The 20,658-nt window shown below is 45.4% G+C and overlaps 2 protein-coding genes across 6 annotated transcripts; one reads left to right on the top strand and one right to left on the bottom strand.

The window, feature by feature from the left end:
• The first annotated feature begins 6,798 nt into the window (after positions 1 to 6,798).
• LOC123181640 (fluoride export protein 1) lies at positions 6,799 to 10,445 on the top strand. Of its 3 annotated transcripts, none has more exons than XM_044593955.1 (7): positions 6,799 to 7,037; positions 8,059 to 8,553; positions 8,685 to 8,762; positions 8,960 to 9,058; positions 9,150 to 9,342; positions 9,453 to 9,880; positions 9,961 to 10,445. In XM_044593955.1, the coding sequence occupies exons 2-7, from the start codon at positions 8,101 to 8,103 to the stop codon at positions 10,177 to 10,179; spliced, it is 1,470 nt and encodes a 489-aa protein (XP_044449890.1). In that variant the 5' UTR covers positions 6,799 to 7,037; positions 8,059 to 8,100; the 3' UTR covers positions 10,180 to 10,445. The 3 variants fall into 3 exon arrangements, with proteins under 3 accessions (XP_044449890.1, XP_044449892.1, XP_044449891.1); XM_044593957.1 differs by having other exon boundaries at positions 9,453 to 9,845; XM_044593956.1 differs by lacking the exon at positions 6,799 to 7,037 and adding an exon at positions 7,070 to 7,771.
• Positions 10,446 to 13,586: 3,141 nt separating this feature from the next.
• Positions 13,587 to 16,426, bottom strand: LOC123168931 (uncharacterized protein At5g43822). 3 transcript variants are annotated; one of them, XM_044586811.1, is made up of 7 exons: positions 16,029 to 16,426; positions 15,407 to 15,676; positions 14,978 to 15,096; positions 14,695 to 14,871; positions 14,320 to 14,367; positions 14,079 to 14,143; positions 13,587 to 13,990 (listed from the first exon to the last, which is right to left on the bottom strand). In XM_044586811.1, exons 2-7 carry the CDS (start codon positions 15,536 to 15,538, stop codon positions 13,947 to 13,949), a joined length of 585 nt encoding a protein of 194 aa, XP_044442746.1. In that variant the 5' UTR covers positions 15,539 to 15,676; positions 16,029 to 16,426; the 3' UTR covers positions 13,587 to 13,946. The 3 variants fall into 3 exon arrangements, with proteins under 3 accessions (XP_044442746.1, XP_044442732.1, XP_044442739.1); XM_044586797.1 differs by having other exon boundaries at positions 15,407 to 15,696; XM_044586804.1 differs by having other exon boundaries at positions 15,407 to 15,720.
• Positions 16,427 to 20,658: the final 4,232 nt, after the last annotated feature.

Consider the following 20,658-nt stretch of genomic DNA (forward strand, 5'->3'; position numbering starts at 1 on the left):
GGACATGGTTTAGTTGATATGGATCACGTGATCATTTAGATGACTAGAGGGATGTCTATCTAAGTGGGTATTCTTAAGTAATATGATTAATTGAACTTTAATTTATCATGAACTTAGTCCTGATAGTTTTTGCATATCTATGTTGTAGATCTATAGCTCCCCTGTTTTATTTTTGATATGTTCCTAGAGAAAAATAAGTTGAAAGATGATAGTAGCAATGATGCGGACTGGGTCCGTGATGTGAGGATTATCCTCATTACTGCACAGAAGAATGATGTCCTTGATGCACCGCTAGGTGACCGACCTATTGCAGGAGCAGATGCAGACGTTATGAATTTTTGGCAAGCTCGGTATGATGACTACTTGATAGTTTAGTGCGCCATACTTTACGGCTTAGAACTGGGACTTCAAAAACGTTTTGAACGACAAGGAGCATATAAGATGTTCCAAGAGCTGAAATTGGTATTTCAGACTCATGCTCGAGTCAAGAGGTATGCGACCTCTGACAAGTATTTTGCCTACAAGATGGAGGAGAATAGCTCAACCAGTGAGCATGTGCTCAGAATGTCTGAGCACTACAATCGCTTGAATCAAGTGGGAGTTTATCTTCCAGATAAGATAGTGATTGACAGAGTTCTCTAGCCACTATCACTAAGTTACTGGAACTTCGTGATGAACTATAATATGCAAGAGATGACGAAAAAGATTCACGAGCTCTTCGTGATGATGAAATCGACGAAGGTAGAAATCAAGAAAAGCATCAAATGTTGATGGTTGACAAGACCACTAGTTTCAAGTAAAAGGGCAAGGGAAAGAAAGGGAACTTCAAGAAGAATGGCAAGCAAGTTGCCACTCCCATGAAGATGCCCAAAGCTAGACCCAAGCGTAAAACTAAGTGCTTATACTGCAAAGGAAATGGTCACTGGAAGCGGAACTGCCCCAAATACTTGGCGGATAAGAAGGATGGCAAAGTGAACAAAAGTATATATGATATACATGTTATTGATGTGTACTTTACTAGTGTTCATAGTAGCCCCTGGGTATTTGATACTGGTTCAGTTGCTATGATTAATAACTCGAAACATGAGTTACAAAATGAACAAAGACTAGTTGAGGGCGAGGTGACGATGTGTGTTGGAAATGATTCCAAGGTTGATAAGATCACCATCTCACACTCCCTTTACCTTTGGGATTAGTGTTGAACCTAAAATAAATGCTATTTGGTGTTTGCGTTGAGCATAATATGATTGGATCATGTTTATTGCAATACGGTTATTCATTTAAGTCAAAAAATAATTGTTATTCTGTTTACATGAATAAAACCTTCTGTGGTCATACACCCAAGGTGAATGGTTTATTGAATCTCGATCGTAGTGATACACATATTCATGATATTGATGCCAAAAGATGCAAAGGTGATAATGATAGTGCAACATACTAGTGGCACTGCCGTTTAGGTCATATTGGTGTAAAGCGCATGAAGAAACTCCATGCGGATGGACTTTTGGAATCACTTGATTATGAATCATTTGATGCTTGCGAACCATGCCTCATGGGCAAGATGACTAAGACTCCGTTCTCCGGAACAATAGAGCGAGCCACTGACTTATTGGGAATAATACATACCGATGTACGTGGTCCGATGAGTGTTGAGGCTCGCGGCGGGTATCGTTATTTTCTGACCTTCACAGATGATTTGAGCAGATATGGGTATATCTACTTAATGAAACACAAGTCTAAAACATTTGGAAAGTTCAAAGAATTTCAGAGTGAAGTTGAGAATCATCGTAACAAGAAAATAAAGTTTCTACGATCTGATCGCGGAGGCGAATATTTGAGTTACGAGTTTGGCCTTCATTTGAAACAATGTGGAATAATTTCGCAGCTCACGTCACCTGGAACACCACAGCGTAATGGTGTGTCCGAACGTCATAACCGTACTTTATTAGATATGGTGCGATCTATGATGTCTCTTACCGATTTACCACTATCGTTTTGGGGTTATGCATTAGAGACAGCTGCATTCACGTTAAATAGGGCACCATCTAAATCCGTTGAGACGACACCATATGAACTGTGGTTTAGCAAGAAACCTAAGCTGTCATTTCTTAAAGTTTGGGGCTGTGATGCTTATGTGAAAAAATTTCAACCTGATAAGCTCGAACCCAAATCGGAGAAATGTGTCTTCATAGGATACCCAAAGGAAACTGTTGGGTACACCTTCTATCACAGATCCGAAGGCAAGATATTCGTTGCTAAGAATGGATCCTTTCTAGAGAAGAAGTAATTCTCTCGAAAGAAGTGAGTGGGGGGGATGTAGAACTTGATGAGGTAATTGTACCTTCTCCCGAATTGGAAAGTAGTTCATCACATAAATCAGTTTCAGTGATTCATACACCAATTAGTGAGGAAGCTAATGATGATGATCACGAAACTTCAGATCAAGTTACTACCGAACCTCGTAGGTCAACCAGAGTATGGTCCGCACCAGAGTGGTACGGTAATCCTTTCTGGAAGTCATGTTACTAGACCATGACGAACCTACAAACTATGAGGAAGCGATGATGAGCCCAGATTCCGTGAAATGGCTTAAGGCCATGAAATCTGAGATGGGATCCATGTATGAGAACAAAGTATGGACTTTGATTGACTTGCCCAATGATCGGTGAGCCATTGAGAATAAATGGATCTTCAAGAGGAAGACGGACGCTGATAGTAGTGTTACTATCTACAAAGCTCGAATTGTCGCAAAAAGTTTTCGACAAGTTCAAGGTGTTGACTATGATAAGATTTTCTCACTCGTAGCGATGCTTAAGTCTCTCCGAATCATGTTAGCAATTGCCACATTTTATGAAATCTGGCAAAAGGATGTCAAAACTGCATTCCTTAATGGATTTCTTAAAGAAGAGTTGTATATGATGCAACAAGAAGGTTTTGTCAATCCTAAAGGAGCTCCAGCGATCTTGGACTGGTGCAAGCATCTCGGAGTTGGAATATACGCTTTGATAAAGTGATCAAAGCATATGGTTTTATACAGACTTTTGGTGAAGCCTTTATTTATAAGAAAGTACGTGGGAGAACTACAGCCTTTCTGATAAATATATGTGAATGACATATTGTTGATGGGAAATGATGTAGAGTTTTCTGGAAAGCATAAATGAGTGTTTGAAAGGATTCTTTCAAAGAAAGACCTCAGTAAAGCTACTTACGTATTAGGCATTAAGATCTATAAAGATAGATCAAGACGCTTGATAAGACTTTCAATGAATACATACCTTGATAAGATTTTGAAGAAGTTCAAAATGGATCAGTCAAAGAAGGAGTTCTTGCCTGAGTTGTAAGGTGTGAAGTTGAGTAAAGACTCAAAACCCGACAACGGCAGAAAATAGAAAGAGAATGAAAAGTCATTCCTATGCCTCAGTCATAGGTTCTATAAAGTATGCCATGCTATGTACCAGACCTATTGTATACCTTAGCATGATTTTGGCAAGGGAGTACAATAGTGATCTAGGAGTAGATCACTGGACAACGGTCAAAATTATCCTTAGAGGACTAAGGAAATATTTCTCGGTTATGGAGGTGATAAAAGAGTTCGTCGTAAAGAGTTACGTCGATGCAAGCTTTGACACCAATCTGGATGACTCTAAGTCTTGATCTGGATACATATTGAAAATAGGAGCAATTAGCTAGAGTAGCTCCGTGCAGAGCATTGTAGACATAGAAATTTGCAAAATACATACGGATCTGAATGTGGCAGACCCGTAGACTAAAACTTCTCTCACAAGCAAAACATGATCACACCTTATTACTCTTGGGTGTTAATCACATAGCGATGTGAACTAGATTATTGACTCTAGTAGAACCCTTTTGAGTATTGGTCACATGGCGATGTGAACTATGGGTAAAGATGTGAACTATTGGTGTTAAATCACATGGCGATGTGAACTAGATTATCGACTCTAGTGCAAGTGGGAGACTGAAGGAAATATGCCCTAGAGGCAATAATAAAGTTATTATTTTATTTCCATATATCATGATAAATGTTTATTATTCATGCTAGAATTGTATTAACCAAAAACTTGATACACGTGTGAATACATAGACAAAACAAAGTGTCCCTAGTATGCCTCTACTAGACTAGCTCGTTAATCAAAGATGGTTAAGTTTCCTGACCATAGACATGTGTTGTCATTTGATGAACGGGATCACATCATTAGAGAATGATGTGATGGACAAGACCCATTCGTTAGCTTAGCATTATGATCGTTGAGTTTTATTGCTATTGCTTTCTTCATGACTTATACATGTTCCTCTGACTATGAGATTATGCAACTCCCGAATACCGAAGGAACACCTTGTGTGCTATCAAACGTCACAACGTAACTGGGTGATTATAAAGATGCTCTACAGGTGTCTCTGAAGGTGTTTGTTGGGTTGGCATAGATCGAGATTAGGATTTGTCACTCCGTGTATCGGAGAGGTATCTCTGGGCCCTCTCGGTAATGCACATCACTATAAGCCTTGCAAGCAATGTGACTAATGAGTTAGTTGCGGGATGATGCATTACGGAATGAGTAAAGAGACTTATCGGTAACGGGATTGGACTAGGTATGATGATATTGACAATCGAATCTCGAGCAAGTAACATACCGATGACAAAAGGAACAACGTATGTTGTTATGCGGTTTGACCGATAAAGATGTTCGTAGAATATGTAGGAGCCAATATGAGCATCCAGGTTCCGCTATTGGTTATTGACCGGAGATGTGTCTCGGTCATGTCTACATAGTCCTCGAACCCGTAGGGTCCGCACGCTTAACGTTCGATGACGATTTGTATTATGAGTTATGTGTTTTGATGATCGAAGTTTGTTCGGAGTCCCGGATGAGATCACGGACATGACGAGGAGTCTCGAAATGGTCGAGACATAAGGATTGATATATTGGAAGGTTATGTTTGGAAACCGGAATGATTTCGGATAGGTTCGGGCATTTTCCGGAGTACCGGGAGGTTACTGTAACCCCCCGGGGGGATAATGGCCTTCATGGGCCCTAGTGGAAGAGAGAAGGCGGCGGCCAGGTGGAGGCGCGCGCCCCCCAAGCCCAATCCAAATTGGACTAGGGTTGGGGGGGGAGGGCTTTCCTTCTTCTCCTCCTCCTCCTTCCCCCTTCTCCTTGTAGGAATAGGAAGGGGGGCGAATCCTACTTGGAGTAGGACTCCCCCCCCCTTGGGCGCGCCACCCTTGGCCGGCCTCCTCCTCCCTCCCTCCTTTATATACGTGGGGAGGGGGCACCCTAGGACACACAGGTTGATCTTTTAGCCGCGTGCGGTGCCCCCCTCCACAGTTAGACACCTCGGTCATATCGTCGTAGTGCTTAGGCGAAGCCCTGCGCCGGTAACTTCATCATCACTGTCGCCACGTCGTCTTTGCTGACGAAACTCTTCCTCGGCCACAACTGGATCAAGAGTACGAGGGACATCATCGAGCTGAACGTGTGCTGAACACGGAGGTGCCGTACGTTCGGTGCTAGGATCGGTCGGATCGTGAAGACGTACGACTACATCAACCGCGTTGATAAAACGCTTCCGCTTTCGGTCTACGAGAGTACGTGGCCACACTCTTCCCGCTCGTTGCTATGCTTCTCCTAGATAGATCTTGCGTGATCGTAGGATTTTTTTTTTGAAATTACTGCGTTCCCCAACAGCGATGGCATTGTAAACAAAAACGAGGGCAAAGCCATTCATGATGCTTCATTGTTGGTGCAAGTTGAATGGCAAAGCAAGTGGAGTGGTATAGCCAATTCCTTCAAGACCGCCATCACTAAAGGGGATGAAGTTAGTGAAACAAGCAATGAAATGGGGGAGGGCTTGCACCGGCCACCCATGTGCCGAGGACGAGCGAGAAGAAACACGAGAACGAAGGAGAAGCTTGAAGGGGTGGCGGCCAAGATAACACACAAGTGGGAGGACATCATGTTGAAGAAAAGGAGGCAAAGGCCAAGGAGAAGAAAAGCGCGAAGATGTTTATCACGTTCATGAATATGCAAAAAAAGAAAAGGATGAACCTCAAGGAGGAAAAGCTTGCGGTCAAGCAAGCGTGTGAGTCCAAGGTCTTATACGTGAAGACTGGTGACTTGGAACCCAATGTGGCGAAGTTTGCACAAGAATAGGGTAGGAGCATCTTTGCAAACTATGCGAACGCAAAAATGAGTCATTCGGTTCGAACAATCAGTCCTTTTGTTTGTTTCACGGATGCTAATTATAAAACTTGATGAACATACAATGAAATTGCTTCTGATTGTATTTGTTGTAGTACTAAATATATCTTTAAAATGCTACTGATTGAGAAAATTTAACTCAGTAAAGAAAAAAGGGACCACATAAATAAAAAATAATTGAGGAATAACGTTAAATGACCCAGATATCCATAAACATTTGAAAATGTCCGTTCATGGAACGACGTGGGAGATGTTTATTTTAACACAGTACAGATGCATGCGCTCATATATACGCGCATACACTCATTTCTATGAACACATACGCATACCCTACCTCTATGAGTATCTTCGAGAGACTGAGCTGGCATATCATCTTGAGATTGACGAAGTCACCAAAGGGGCCTCGTAGTCGATAGAACGTCTCCTTTCACTAAACGCACATCGCCGGAAATGCGAGCATCAGGACTTAAATCCTGATGGGCTTAGAATACCACTGTCCAACCATCTAACTACATGTTGGTTCGCAGCTGGGAGATGCTCTAGAGGCCGTCTTCACTCGTTCAGCAGCAAGCAGAATCATGAGTCATGAAAAGATCCGATCGGATCGGAGCCGTCCATTGCCATCCCCACACAGTCCGTTCATACCCATTTCCATTCCCGTCCGGCCACAGGCTCTGTTCTCCCGTGATTCCGTCTTCCACCTATAAAAATGAGGAGTATGCACGGAGACGACCACCTCGACTCACCGCCGGCCACGCGCGCTCACCTCCTCCGCACGAGCCGCCCGCCGTCCTCCGCCGTCAGCTTCAACCCCAACAGGTTCTCTCCACCTCACATCCTCCTTTCTCTCTCCTGCTCCTGCAGATGGGTAAATCCGATCGACAAAGAAGCCGTAAGATACAGGCATGGCTCGCGACCTTTAGACGAGTAGAAGGATGCGCCCACCCTTCTCCGAGACGGCGAAAAACGACCGGCGATGGCTGGTACGCGCGCGGCGTGGGGTCCCGCCGATCTCCCTCCCACCTTCCTTGACCAAGCGAGTGCGCTTCGGCAGCTAAAGGCGCCGGGGGATTAGACTGGTTCACCATTAGTTTAGTGTCCATGTCAAAAAGGCCAGCGCCTTTTCACTAGCTTCTCTTCTGGAAATTCATTTGTTTATCCAGTAGCAGCCTAATTAGCAGACGCCACATGTTTCACTAAGCATCGTGCTGATTGAAATGGTGCTGTCACCTATCTACTTAATTATTTCACTGGTTAGTTAGCTCTTCAGTTAAATTCTAGTGGTGGGTCCACAGTTTGGCTCTTCTTTTGGATTTTGATCCCACTGATTGGCTATTGTTGTCTTGGCTCGTCGTTGTTGCTTTCACTTTCAGTACCCTATCCCTGCGTATGACCACTGATCAGTAATTCAGTATAGTTAGTTTTAGTTCAGTACCCCATGTGTATGTGCCAGGAATTCTTTTTTCAGAGTTCTTTATGTGCCGTTCAGAAACTGATCAGTACATAACCAGCAACTGTGTTATTTTCACCTTTTGTTAACATTTTGAGCCATGGTACTTTTTTTTTCTTACTTTCTGAACTTTGCTGGGCACTACTAATATGTTTTGCACTCGTTGGGATTGACTACAGAAAGGAATTTGTGATTTTTCAAAAAGATTTTCCACGACCTTGTGCAGTACTAATATGTTTTTTATGTGATTGATCCAGCTTCAGCCAACAAATATACCCCCAATCTATCTCTTTGTCCTGCTCATTGTCTGGTTCCTATTGCTTCCTGATTTTATGAGGCATAAATTGGTGGCAATTCATTTTGAAAAACTACTCTCTTTTTCTGTGGCAGTGCTCTTACATCTCTTGTAGCTAGCTGGAAAAGCGAGCTTGCATGATGGAGGACTCTTCAACTAGGAGCCATGTTTCTGAGGGGAATCGGCTGGGCTATGTAAGAAGTGAATCCATGGATTCCGCTGGCCATCCTTCGGCTGCTAGGTCAGGCTCACTGCTAAGCAGGAGAAGTAGCAGGCCCAGTTCAAGGGGATCCATCAGCCTCTCTCGTGAGATGGGCGACTCGATCCTGAACTCAATGAGGCATTCCCTTCAGTCAGCAGACCAGTTGCTAGGTGATGCTGATAGCTCGGCTTTGGCTCAGGTCATTGACAGTGGTGACCGAGTGCTAGCCTTGGAAGATGAGGCCGATGAAGATATGGCAAATACATTGGATCAACATAAGTTCGGTCCTGTCCGAGATAATCGAATCCATGGCTACAGCTCACATGTCACAGGTCTGCCAGCACCTGAGTCTTCTCTGGAGCCAAAGGGCGAGAGCTCATCAGGCAAGGTACAAGATTGTACTTTGAGTTGAGTGATTGCTTGCAATTATCAGTCAAATGATTATGCTGTCTAGCACTATTGCAAGGCTGTACGTTGTGCTATAGATGCTAAAATGAACATGTCTATGCTTTCCTGCAGGTTGAACAATATGTGCTTTCTCGGAGGCTAGATTATGCTTCTTACCTGATCCATTTAGCTGCCTTTGGATTATTTGGGGTAACTCTCCAAATCGTTGTCTACTGTTGTTATTAGGTGTTAATTACTAAGTGATCTTCCTTAGTGTACATAAATGCAGCGGAAGATCGATGAAAGTTCAGGGGACATTTTTACTTTAAACCCATGCATTCAGAAAACATTTACTGTTGTACCATCCCTTTCCATTCCCGTAATTACGTTTTTGATGTCCAAATTAGGTATTTACAAGGTATGGGCTCCAAAAGCTGTTCGGCCCAGGCTGCCTGGCACTCACCTCCAACCAAAGCCCGTTGTACCTTGATCTTCCATCAAACATGGTATGTTCTATCCTGTACCTGCTCAAGTAAAAAAACACCAGGGATTTGGGCTATACTGACACATGTTAATGACCAAATGTTTGTGCATCAGCTAGGATCCTTCCTGATGGCCTGGTTTGGGATCATCTTTAAGACAGACATTCGGCACATATCTGAACATCTCATTGTTGGAATCACAACCGGATACATGGGAAGCCTTACCACCTTCAGTGGGTGGAATCAAGCGATGGTTAGCATGTCTTCCAAAGACCATTGGGCATATGCCATAGCTGGCATAGTATTAGGTACCTCATCATAATTTTCTATAAAGTGCTATTAGTCCAGAATTAGTTACGCTAAATATAGACACAAGGGAAATCATTCTTTTGATGATTAACAACACTAACCTAATCAGGAATGTTCATCGTCAATGAGTCCATCAGGGTGGGCGCCGAAACAGGTGAGCGCCTACGAAGCTGGATCCTGAAATGCATCAAGGAAAATAGTTCAATAGGAAGCACATGTAACTGGGAGCACCTGAAAGTCAACACTAGGACTAAACATTTTGTGCTTATAGCAGTTATGATGATTTTGCTTTCTTTTGTGTGGGTTCTGAGCATCGTGTTGGCCATAATAAAGGTGCGCAATCTTGATGATGGCGCTGTACTATGGTTGGGGTGCTCGGTTGCGCCTCCGGGCGTTTGGTTACGCTGGTACTTGGCAAGGCTCAATGGCCAGGGAATCGGCAAACAGAGATCCCTCAAATGGCTGCCCATTGGGACACTTGTAGCCAATGTTCTTGCTGCAGGTATCATGGCATCACTGGCTGTGACCGCCAAAGCGGTATGATAGCTAAAGCATGTGTTTATACGGTTTATGTAAATTGTGTTGCTATCTCTCTGATTGGTTTGGTCTTTCTGTAGGTGAATACAAAGCATTCGACAACTGTTCTTAATGGCATACAGTTTGGTTTCCTCGGCTGCTTGAGCACAGTGTCTACTTTTGCTGCTGAAATCTACGCTATGCGAAGCAGCGGACAGGTTGGTAGAGCCTTTGTCTATGCTGCAGCGACCTTCGTGCTCTCTTTCGTGCTGGGAACTCTGGTATACTCTGTGCCAGTATGGGTCAAGCATTACCAATAGCTTCATGAAGTATTGCAGACTTGAAGGCTTTGGCGTCATTTTGCTGGTTGCAACATCCAAGCAGATAGCGCAATTCTCAGCATACATAGTTAGACTTTTCTAGGGAATTTTATCTGCTTCTTTAAGATATTTGATGTATGTTGTTGAACATGATGGCGTTCTGCAGCAGAAACATGTTTGTACACAACATCTGCCATTGTAATCCTGTGAACAACAACATCCATATTTATGGAGTATGTATATGAAATGTTACAGTTTATATCTTAGGTATGCATATGAAATGAATGTATCACCTGTGGTAGCAAAAGAAAACAACATCCATGTTTATGGAGTAGCTTTGTCACGCATGTTGGTACACAGACAACATACACGATTTATGCACCAGCATCAGAAATATATTGCTAAATTTGCAATAGCCTATGTTTATTTGTTTCATCCGCCATGTAATCCTGTGGACACAACTACATGCTAACCTGAACAAAATCACATTTCCTTGCTGTAATGCAAGTATCTGTACAACATTTTCTGAAACTGGACACAGATGCAGATACAATATGGATGATGAACTATTTGTACCTACAATTTTTCAAGTGAATGCAGCAATCTCAAGAAGGCCAGCAGAAAAATAGTAATGCTGAGCTTCCTGCTTCCTGTGTCCATTGGCATGTGACATGACAAAGCGATGTTTACTTGAAAATATTTGTGAAATCACTTCTTCGCTATTTACTTGGTATGCCAAGTCGCAACGCATTATTTGCTCAAGAATATCTGTTCCTCTTCCTTCAGTTACGCCACGCCCAGCAGAACCCCCATGTCCGCAGGTCCCTTCACCACCGATTCTTTATGATGCAATTGTTATACCGCGCTTGTTCAGGGATATGATGCACCTGTCCAGTCTCTGTTCTCAAAAGAATGTCTCCTGTGCAAAGAACAAACAGCTCTCACTGTGACAAAGTTCTTATCACAAGTAATCTGTCTGCCTGAGCATCCTTCAACATTGGAGTCAAGGGAGATAACCTCACAAAACAAACTTTGAAGAGCAAGCACTCATTTATTTTGGACTGCCCAGTTCGGCTAGGTGCTCCTCTGCTTTACTCATCAACTCTGTGTTCCCGTTTATCGCGCATTTCCCAACCAAAGTTTCCCAAGCTTGTTTGCTAGAACCGAATTGTGAACTTCTGATCCATTCAACTACTTCATCGCATGAACGGGATGAACGGCTGATCAAATCCACCACACAAACATAATGGTCTTCTCTTGGAACAATCCTGTATCTCTTGGTCATCAAATCAAAGAAATTCATGCCTTCATCAACTAGGCTGCAATGGCAACAAGCTGTCAAAACTAGCAAAAACGTGTTAGCATCAGGCTTCACTCGCTCCCGAATCATCTGAACAAACAATCCTATCGTGTCCTGTCCATGGACATGATGGCATAGAGCAGATAACATTGCATTCCACAACACAGTATCCCTCCTCTCCTGACATGCTAGACTGAAAACCTGCCTGGCACCGGCCAGATAACCACCTTTCGAGTACATGTCAATGAGTGAGCTAAGAACAATTACACTGGGATCAAAACCAGTTTGTAGCAACATGCCATGGATCTGCTTACCATGTGTCACTGAACCAATAGCTGCACAAGCAGACAAAGCGCTACTGAAGGTGGACTGATCTGGTTGAAGACCATCCTTGATCAAATGCTTAAAAATACTCAATGCTTCTGCTGCCTGTCCATGACGAACATATCCCTCCATGAGAGCATTCCATGAAATGATACTCCTTTTTTGCATCTGATCAAAGATCTGACGAGCAGGACTCATCTGGCCATCCTCTGCGTAGCCGCAAACTATCGATGTCCACATGCACAAGTCTTTCACAGGCATCTCGTCGAACAGCCTATGTGCATCAGCAATGCAGCCACATTTTCTGTACACATCAACAAGGGAACTGGCGATGTCAATATCAGACAAGAACCCAAGATGAGACAAATGGGCATGGAGCTGCCTGGCAAGGTCCCTGTCCATGAGACCAGCGCAAGACACCAGGAGTGCCGAGAAGGTGTGATCGGTGTAGCCAAGGGAAGGAGACGTGTGCCGGAGCTCGGAGTAGAGCACCAAGCTTCCCCGCATTTCTCCACCGCCGGCGAGCGCGAGCATAGCAGAGTTATAGGAGTTGAGGTCGCGTTGCGGCATAGCAGCAAAGATCTCCGCCGCCGGGGCTGCGAGGGAGAGGTGGGCGTACCCCGCTAACATGGCGTTGCAGGAGTACACGCTGTGGCGGGGCATTCTGGCGAACAGGCGGCGGGCGTCGCGCGGCCGGCCGAGGAGGAAATGCAGAGAAAGGAGGTGGTTGGCGAGCTGGGTGGAGGAGGGGACGAAATGCTTGAGGCCGGCGAGGCGTATGTAGAGCAGCAGGCGGCCTGCCAGGGCGGGGAAGGACGGCGCGGCGCGGCGGAGCAGGAGGAGGCGGGCGAGCGAGGAGAGGAGCGGGCAGGGCGGGCGCAGGCCCGCGCGGGAGAGGGTGGGCAGGAGCGAGACGGCGGCGGAGGCGTGGCCGGCCGAGACGCTGTGGTGAAGGGCGCCGAGGAGGCCGGAGCACGGCGGCGATGTCGGCGGCGGCGGCGATCGGCGGGGGATGGACATTGGGTGGGGAGGGGAGGGGGCCGAGCGCACGACGGGAAGGGCGCTCGTGCTGACATGTGCTCTGCCGCCGACGTGGGCCGTCCAATTCAAAATCTGGACGGCCGCGATGGACCGAACCCCGCTGGTCGATCCAGATCCGAAGTCCGCAGGCCACCACCCCCGCGAGGCCACGAGAGAAAAATGTGAGCAGGAGCGACGAGCATCCACTCTACTACGAAACACAAGGCCGCAATTTGGAAACAATTTGAACACACGATGAGTTTTGATTTGCGTTCCATCTGAATTATGACCAGTTTCTCTTTCACCCAGATGCCAGTTGAGTGTTGACCAATTATCAGTATATTTCAAAGTTAGTACAAAGTTGAGACACTTATTTTAAAACGGAGGGAGTACGAGATTTTTCAAAACGGTGGCCGTCCTGTGAGGATTTATTCTCTACAGCAAACGAAAGAACTTTATAAAAGAGAAACCCAGCACAATTTGGCCATTCTCACTCAATAATTTGAATTTTGTTGGTTCTTGTACCAAAGTCGAAAGAAATACTCCCTCCATTCACAAATACTAAGATGTTCTAACTTTTTTGTGAATCGGATATATATAGACACATTTTGGTGTGTTTGTTCACTCATTTTAGTCCGTATGTAATTCATATTGAAATATCCAAAAAATCTTATACAGTATTTGTGAATGGAGTGAGTTTTTCTCAAGAAAAACTTCGAAACCTGCAATCTCCAGGACTGATAGTTACATAGAACAGAGAACAAAAGGGTCAAATAAGCAAAGCTAGGAAACTTCCAGTAACTATTTCCACAAGGCACTTTCACCATACCACTTTAAGTTGCAGCAGATCAATAGTTTGATACCAAATTCCAGAAATAAAGACTTTGACCATACACCTACAGACGGAACATTGCTACTTCCCAATATGTCGACCCCTCTTGCAGGTTTACAAGCTAAACGGTTCTGTAAATTAATTCCAGCTTGAGCTTTGTCAGCAATTGGGATCATTAAACCTGAAACTGCAGCCACCTTCATGCTTTGTCTAGATGAGAAAGTAGATCAAAATACAGTGGCTTCGACATGTCTGGGTGATAGGCTCCCGGCAGTAGGACACACACCCAACTTAACAAATTTCATCAGCAAATATAATGTCAAAAATAGATTGCACTGCAAAATGAGAAAGTTGGAGTGGAAAAGCATTAGATCAAACCATTACTAAATACCATATTTTCAGTTCTATTGTTTCATTTCTTACCTTCATCTTTTGGTATGTTCGGTTGCTCTACCAAGAGTTGACGCATTGCAGCGATGTCACTTGAACTGCAGGCACCAAAAGTCAGTGAAGAAAGATAAGAATCAAAGTGTGGTTAACTGCTGGTTTTAAGGGATGGGAAGGGGATTAGTCTTGGGGTAAACTAACAGAGATACAGAGAATTACAGGGAACAAATCTAAGGAGATGAAAAGATAATTTAGTGGCCATAAACTCCCTACTTGCCTGCTTGTCCATGTCAACAAAGAGATGATCGATGATTTTAGCGCATACCTGGCATATCAATGCATTGTCAGTAAAGACGTAGCTTCTGCTATGATAAAACGAGTAAGATGTATAGCAATGAATTGTCAGAAAAGAAGGCAAATAGCATTTTAACATATGACACCAGCGAAAACAAAATCCTATAAGAGATGACATTGGTGAACTGGCCATATGTGAAATGACAAATGTACATATCAGCAATAGTGCGACAATCTTCTATTCAACCAGAAGGAATGTGGTCAAGTGAGCCAGCTTCATATTATTTCGCAAAAAAAAAGGTTGAGAATGTGGTCAAGCTTCATCAGGTTTGGTGAAGGAATTTCACTTGGTTCTTACTCAGCCTGGTGCATATCAGACAGCGTTCGTAGCCCATCCAAGCAGTCCGCGATAGTTGGCAAAATTCCTACTTGTAACTGCAACTGTTTTGCCGTGAGTGCCGATCCACCCCTCACCATCTGATTAGTATCACGCAGCACCTTACTCAAACCTTTGGCAATGCCACTGAACTCCTCCCTAAAAAATGCAGCATCATTGTAACACCAACTCAAAACAATTACGTTGCACATGCTTCTAGGGTTACACCGAACCAAAAGCGGTTACAACAGTGATAGCATCTTACAGAGTCTCCCTCATCAAAACAAAGATGAGCTCCAGGCTCTCCATCTGCTTCCCCAAGAGATCCTCCCTGATGTTGGGCACACACCGCAGGACACCATAGTTTTTAGCATCTCCAAGTACCTAACATATGAGATGATTAAGATTCTAAAATTCCTGGAGAGTAAGGGATCACAAAATCACAATGCAGCTAGTAGTCAGCAACCCTCTGTGTAGTTTACAGATTACAGCAATATCAGGAATCACTATTCCTAATTTTGGAACTGTTCATTAACTGAAGCCAGTAAAATTGCTACTGTAACCACCCACTACTAGATTTCTCAAACCCCATTACAGGTGTGGAATTGATCATGCGCAGCGCATCACCGAAGACGCTGCATAAAAGTAGAATGTAGATAAGCACAAGGAAGGATCCAAGGAGAATGAAAGGTACCGGAAGGCGGGTGATGATGGTCGTGGCGTTGGAGAACTGGGAGAGGAGGCGGGAGTTGAGGTCGTCCCACCGCTCCGTCTCCTCCCGCGCTTTCCTCACCCTCTGCTGCACCTTCCGCACCATAGCCTCCATCCCGATCGACAGCTCGCCTCGTTTTCCTTCCGACCCCGGTGCTCGAACCCCCAGCTAGGACTGATTTTTCGGCGGTGCTTGCTTTTTATTTAGGGAACGGTGCCCGTTGAGAACGGCAAGGTTATGTGGCGGCTTAGGCTTGGGTAGAAACCAAAATTCTGGTTAATACAATTCAGTTTATTCTGAAATTCAGTTAATGCCATGTGGTAACCGAATTAGGCAGTCAAAAGGTGAAAACCGACATTTTGGTTAACCGAGGAATTCAGTTCAGTTTTCAGTAGAAACCAAAATTGACAGCACACACAAAGCATCCATGTATGAACAACAGACCAAACATCCATGTATCATCTACAATTCTACATACAGAATCAGTACAAGTGCTAGAATTTCCAAGAAAAGCATCCATGTATGATCTTTGACCTATACATATATAACTAGTGCAAATTGAACAAAGATTTGAGGCAAAGGATGAGATGAGCTGGGGACTTACGTTGCCTGATTGCCGAGTGTCCGGCACGGTGAGAAGACGGTCAAGTTGCCGAGGTGCACGCCGCCAGTCGCTGGAGTAGAGAGATGTGCAGCGGTTGGTTGCCGAAGGGAGGTGTGCGGCTGGTAAGATGGGGCCCTCCTCCTCCGCGTGCAGCAATGGCACGACGCGGTTCGCCGGTACAGGAGGCAGTGGCTTGCCGTCGGTCGGCGGCCGGTGAAAGAGGCGGAGCGGCAGAGGACGGACGCGCTCGGCACTGCGGCGAGGCGGGAGAACACGAAGGCGGAGGTGGGGCGCGGAGGCCGGCGGCGAAGGGAAGAGCGGAGGAGACGGCGGTGGCGGCGGAACGGCCCTAGCTGTATCGGAGGACTCGGGGCATGAAAAGGAAAAAACAGGCGCGTACGTCGTGGGCCGGTACAGTTCGGGCGTTGAGCCACATAAATCAGGGCATTAGACTTCCAAACAGAAGAAGGACGGCCCACTCTAGCGGGAGTGTTTTTTTTAATTATTTTCGGTTTTTAGTCGGGGTTTCTCCCAAAAAGGGCTTTTTAGGCTAAATATTAAAAACCCTGTTAAAAAATTTAAATAGTATTTTTGAAACTTTTCCAGTTTGATTTAAAAAAAATCAGTCTATACTAAAATATGTTCACCATATATTAGGGGCGTGTTTGGTTGCCCGCATGCAGCCCAACCAGGCCCGCGCGGGATATGCGCGGCCTGTTTGGTTGCCTGGGCTGCATGCGGTTTGAGGCCCGCACGGACCTTAAAGCAGCCCGCAGCCTGGCCCGGCGAAAACTGCCGAATCGGCAGTTTCTCGCGAGCCTGGCCGCGCGCGGTCACGCGTGCGAGGCAGTTGCACGCCTCGGGCAGCGCGGGAGACGGAGGCGACGTCTCATTACTCGCCCCCCACTCTCCTGTCACCGCCCAGACGCACTGTTCCCACAGCTCCCTCTCTCTCCCTCACCGCTCCTCCCTCTCCTCACCTCCGATGGCTCCGCCACGCCCACCGTCGCGCCGCCCTCTGACCCCCGTCGACCAGCGCATCGCCGGCATCCAGGAGCGCTGGCTGGCCGGGCTCCAGAACTCGGGCCGCGACCTGGCGTCGGCGCTGCGAGCACCGTCCCCCATCTGCTGCCGGCAACCACGAGCGGCGGACAATGCGGTGCCGGCCGCTCCTGCTCCGCCGCCGATTCCGGACCTCGTGGTCCTCGGCTCGGCGCCGACGCCGTCGACGGTGCCGCCCCTTCTTGGGACCCCATTGGTCACGGGGGTTTTCTTGACCCCCGTCCAAGGGTTTTCTCATGTCGGCGGGCCGTCCTTCTCGACCTCCGGCGTGGCGTTGAGCACGGGGCCGATGCCGCAGGCCGTCACCGGGGCCGGCTCCTCCTCCGCTCCGCCCCCTCTCTCCTTCCCGCCGGGGTTTTCACCCCGGCCTCGGTTTGCCGCGGCTGTGCGTGCTCCGGTGAGTCAAACCCCTCAATCATTGCTCCTTGATGTAGATTAGGGGTTTATTTCTTAGGCATGTGGTAGTAGTTAGTGGATTCGATAGGATTAGATAGGATTCTAGCAGATCCGATTGGATGCGATCCCAATCGAATCCAATCGGACTGATCTGTTCTTGTTTTGTACAGTGTGTGTGCTAGGATAATTTTTCTTGTGCTACTGTGATACGTCTTCGCCGTATCTACTTTTTCAAACACTTTTTTCCTTGTTTTGGACTCTAACTTGCATGATTTGAATGGAACTAACCCGGACTAACGCTGTTTTCAGCAGAATTGCTATGGTGTTATTTATGTGCAGAAACAAAAGTTCTCGGAATGACCTGAAACTTCACGGAGATTATTTTTGGAAATAATAAAAAATACTGGCGAAAGGATCAAGGCCAGGAGGCCCACACCCTGTCCACGAGGGTGGGGGGCGCGCCCCCCTGCCTCGTGGGCCCCCTGGAGCTCCACCGACCTCAACTCCAACTCCATATATTCCCGTTCGGGGAGGAAAAAAATCATAGAGAAGGATTCATCGCGTTTTACGATACGGAGCCGCCGCCAAGCCCTAAACTCTCTCGGGAGGGCTGATCTGGAGTCCGTTCGGGGCTCCGGAGAGGGGAATCTGTCGCCATCGTCATCATCAACCATCCTCCATCACCAATTTCATGATGCTCACCGCCGTGCGTGAGTAATTCCATCGTAGGCTTGCTGGACGGTGATGGGTTGGATGAGATTTATCATGTAATCGAGTTAGTTTTGTTAGGGTTTGATCCCTACTATCCACTATGTTCTGAGATTGATGTTGCTATGACTTTGCTATGCTTAATGCTTGTCACTAGGGTCCGAGTGCCATGATTTCAGATGTGAATCTATTATGTTTTCATGAATATATGTGAGTTGTTGATCCTATCTTGCAAGTCTATAGTCACCTACTATGTGTTATGATCCGGCAACCCCGAAGTGACAATAATCGGGACCACTCCCGGTGATGACCGTAGTTTGAGGAGTTCATGTATTCACTAAGTGTTAATGCTTTGGTCTGGTACTCTATTAAAAGGAGGCCTTGATGTATACTACACAAACTTCTTCTTGTAGACGTTGTTGGGCCTCTAAGTGCAGAGGTTTGTAGGACAGTAGCAAATTTCCCTCAAGTGGATGACCTAAGGTTTATCAATCCATGGGAGGCGTAGGTTGAAGATGGTCTCTCTCAAACAACCCTGCAACCAAATAACAAAGAGTCTCTTGTGTCCCAACACACCCAATACAATGGTAAATTGTATAGGTGCACTAGTTCGGCGAAGAGATGGTGATACAAGTGCAATATGGATGGTAGATATATGTTTTTGTAATCTGAAAATATAAAAACAGCAAGGTAACAAGTGGTAAAAGTGAGCGTAAACGGTATTGCAATGCTAGGAAACAAGGCCTAGGGCTCATACTTTCACTAGTGCAAGTTCTCTCAACAATAATAACATAATTGGATCATATAACTATCCCTCGACATGCAACAAAGAGTCACTCCAAAGTCACTAATAGCAGAGAACAAACGAAGAGATTATTGTAGGGTACGAAACCACCTCAAAGTTATTCTTTCTGATCGATCTATTCAAGAGTCCGTAGTAAAATAACACGAAGCTATTCTTTCCGTTCGATCTATCATAGAGTTCGTACTAGAATAACACCTTAAGACACAAATCAACCAAAACCCTAATGTCACCTAGATACTCCAATGTCACCTCAAGTATCCGTGGGTATGATTATACGATATGCATCACACAATCTCAGATTCATCTATTCAACCAACACAAAGAACTTCAAAGAGTGCCCCAAAGTTTCTACCAGAGAGTCAAGACGAAAACGTGTGCCAACCCCTATGCATAAGTTCACGAGGTCACTGAACCCGCAAGTTGATCACTAAAACATATATCAAGTAGATCACGTGAATATCCCATTGTCACCACAGATAAGCACATGCAAGACATACATCAAGTGTTCTCAAATCCTTAAAGACTCAATCCGATAAGATAACTTCAAAGGGAAAACTCAATCCATTACAAGAGAGTAGAGGGGGAGAAACATCATAAGATCCAACTATAATAGCAAAGCTCGCGGTACATCAAGATCGTGCCAAATCAAGAACACGAGAGAGAGAGAGAGAGAGAGAGAGAGATCAAACACATAGCTACTGGTACATACCCTCAGTCCCGAGGGTGAACTACTCCCTCCTCGTCATGGAGAGCACCGGGATGATGAAGATGGCCACCGGCGAGGGATCCCCCCTCCGGCAGGGTGCCGGAACAGGGTCCCGATTGGTTTTTGGTGGCTACAGAGGCTTGCGGCGGCAGAACTCCCGATCTATCCTGTTCCCCGAAGTTTTTAGGGTATATGGATATATATAGGCGAAAGAAGTAGGTCGGTGGAGCCACGAGGGGCCCACGAGGGTGGAGGGCGTGCCAGAGGGTAGGCGCGCCCCCCTGCCTCGTGCCTTCCTCGTTGCTTCCCTTACGTACACTCCAAGTCTTCTGGATTGCTTCCGTTCCAAAAATAACTTTCCCGACGGTTTCATTCTGTTTGGACTCCGTTTGATATTCTTTTCTGCGAAACACTGAAACAAGAGAAAAACAGAAACTGGCACTGGGCTCTGGGTTAATAGGTTAGTCTCAAAAATAATATAAAAGTGTTTAATAAAGCCCATAAACATCCAAAAGAGATAATATAATAGAATGGAACAATAAAAAATTATAGATACGTTGGAGACGTATCAAGCATCCCCAAGCTTAATTCCTGCTCGTCCTCGAGTAGGTAAATGATAAAAACATAATTTTTGATGTGGAATGCTACCTAACATATTTATCCATGTAATCTTTTTTATTGTGACAAGAATATTCAGATCCATAAGATTCAGAACAAAAGTTTAATATTGACATGAAAACAATAATACTTCAAGCATACTAACAAAGCAATCATGTCTTCTCAAAATAACATGGCCAAAGAAAGTTATCCCTACAAAATCATATAGTCTGGCTATGCTCTATCTTCATCACACAAAGTATATAAATCATGCACAACCCCGATGACAAGCCAAGCAATTGTTTCATACTTTTTATGTTCTCAAACCTTTTCAATCTTCACACAATACATGAGCG

Source organism: Triticum aestivum, chromosome 1D (assembly GCF_018294505.1).
Source record: "Triticum aestivum cultivar Chinese Spring chromosome 1D, IWGSC CS RefSeq v2.1, whole genome shotgun sequence".
Lineage (NCBI taxonomy): Eukaryota > Viridiplantae > Streptophyta > Magnoliopsida > Poales > Poaceae > Triticum > Triticum aestivum.

Bases quoted from the DNA above. Each gene is read 5' to 3' on its own strand.
- LOC123181640 (XM_044593955.1), top strand. From the start codon at position 8,101: ATGATGGAGGACTCTTCAACTAGGAGCCATGTTTCTGAGGGGAATCGG. The intron at 8,554-8,684 runs GTACAAGATTGT...GCTTTCCTGCAG, and splicing joins GCGAGAGCTCATCAGGCAAG to GTTGAACAATATGTGCTTTC. The intron at 8,763-8,959 runs GTAACTCTCCAA...TGTCCAAATTAG, and splicing joins CTGCCTTTGGATTATTTGGG to GTATTTACAAGGTATGGGCT.
- LOC123168931 (XM_044586811.1), bottom strand. From the start codon at position 15,538: ATGGAGGCTATGGTGCGGAAGGTGCAGCAGAGGGTGAGGAAAGCGCGG. The intron at 14,872-14,977 runs GTAAGATGCTAT...TGCATTTTTTAG, and splicing joins GTTTTGATGAGGGAGACTCT to GGAGGAGTTCAGTGGCATTG. The intron at 14,144-14,319 runs GCAAGTAGGGAG...TGGTGCCTGCAG, and splicing joins TTGTTGACATGGACAAGCAG to TTCAAGTGACATCGCTGCAA.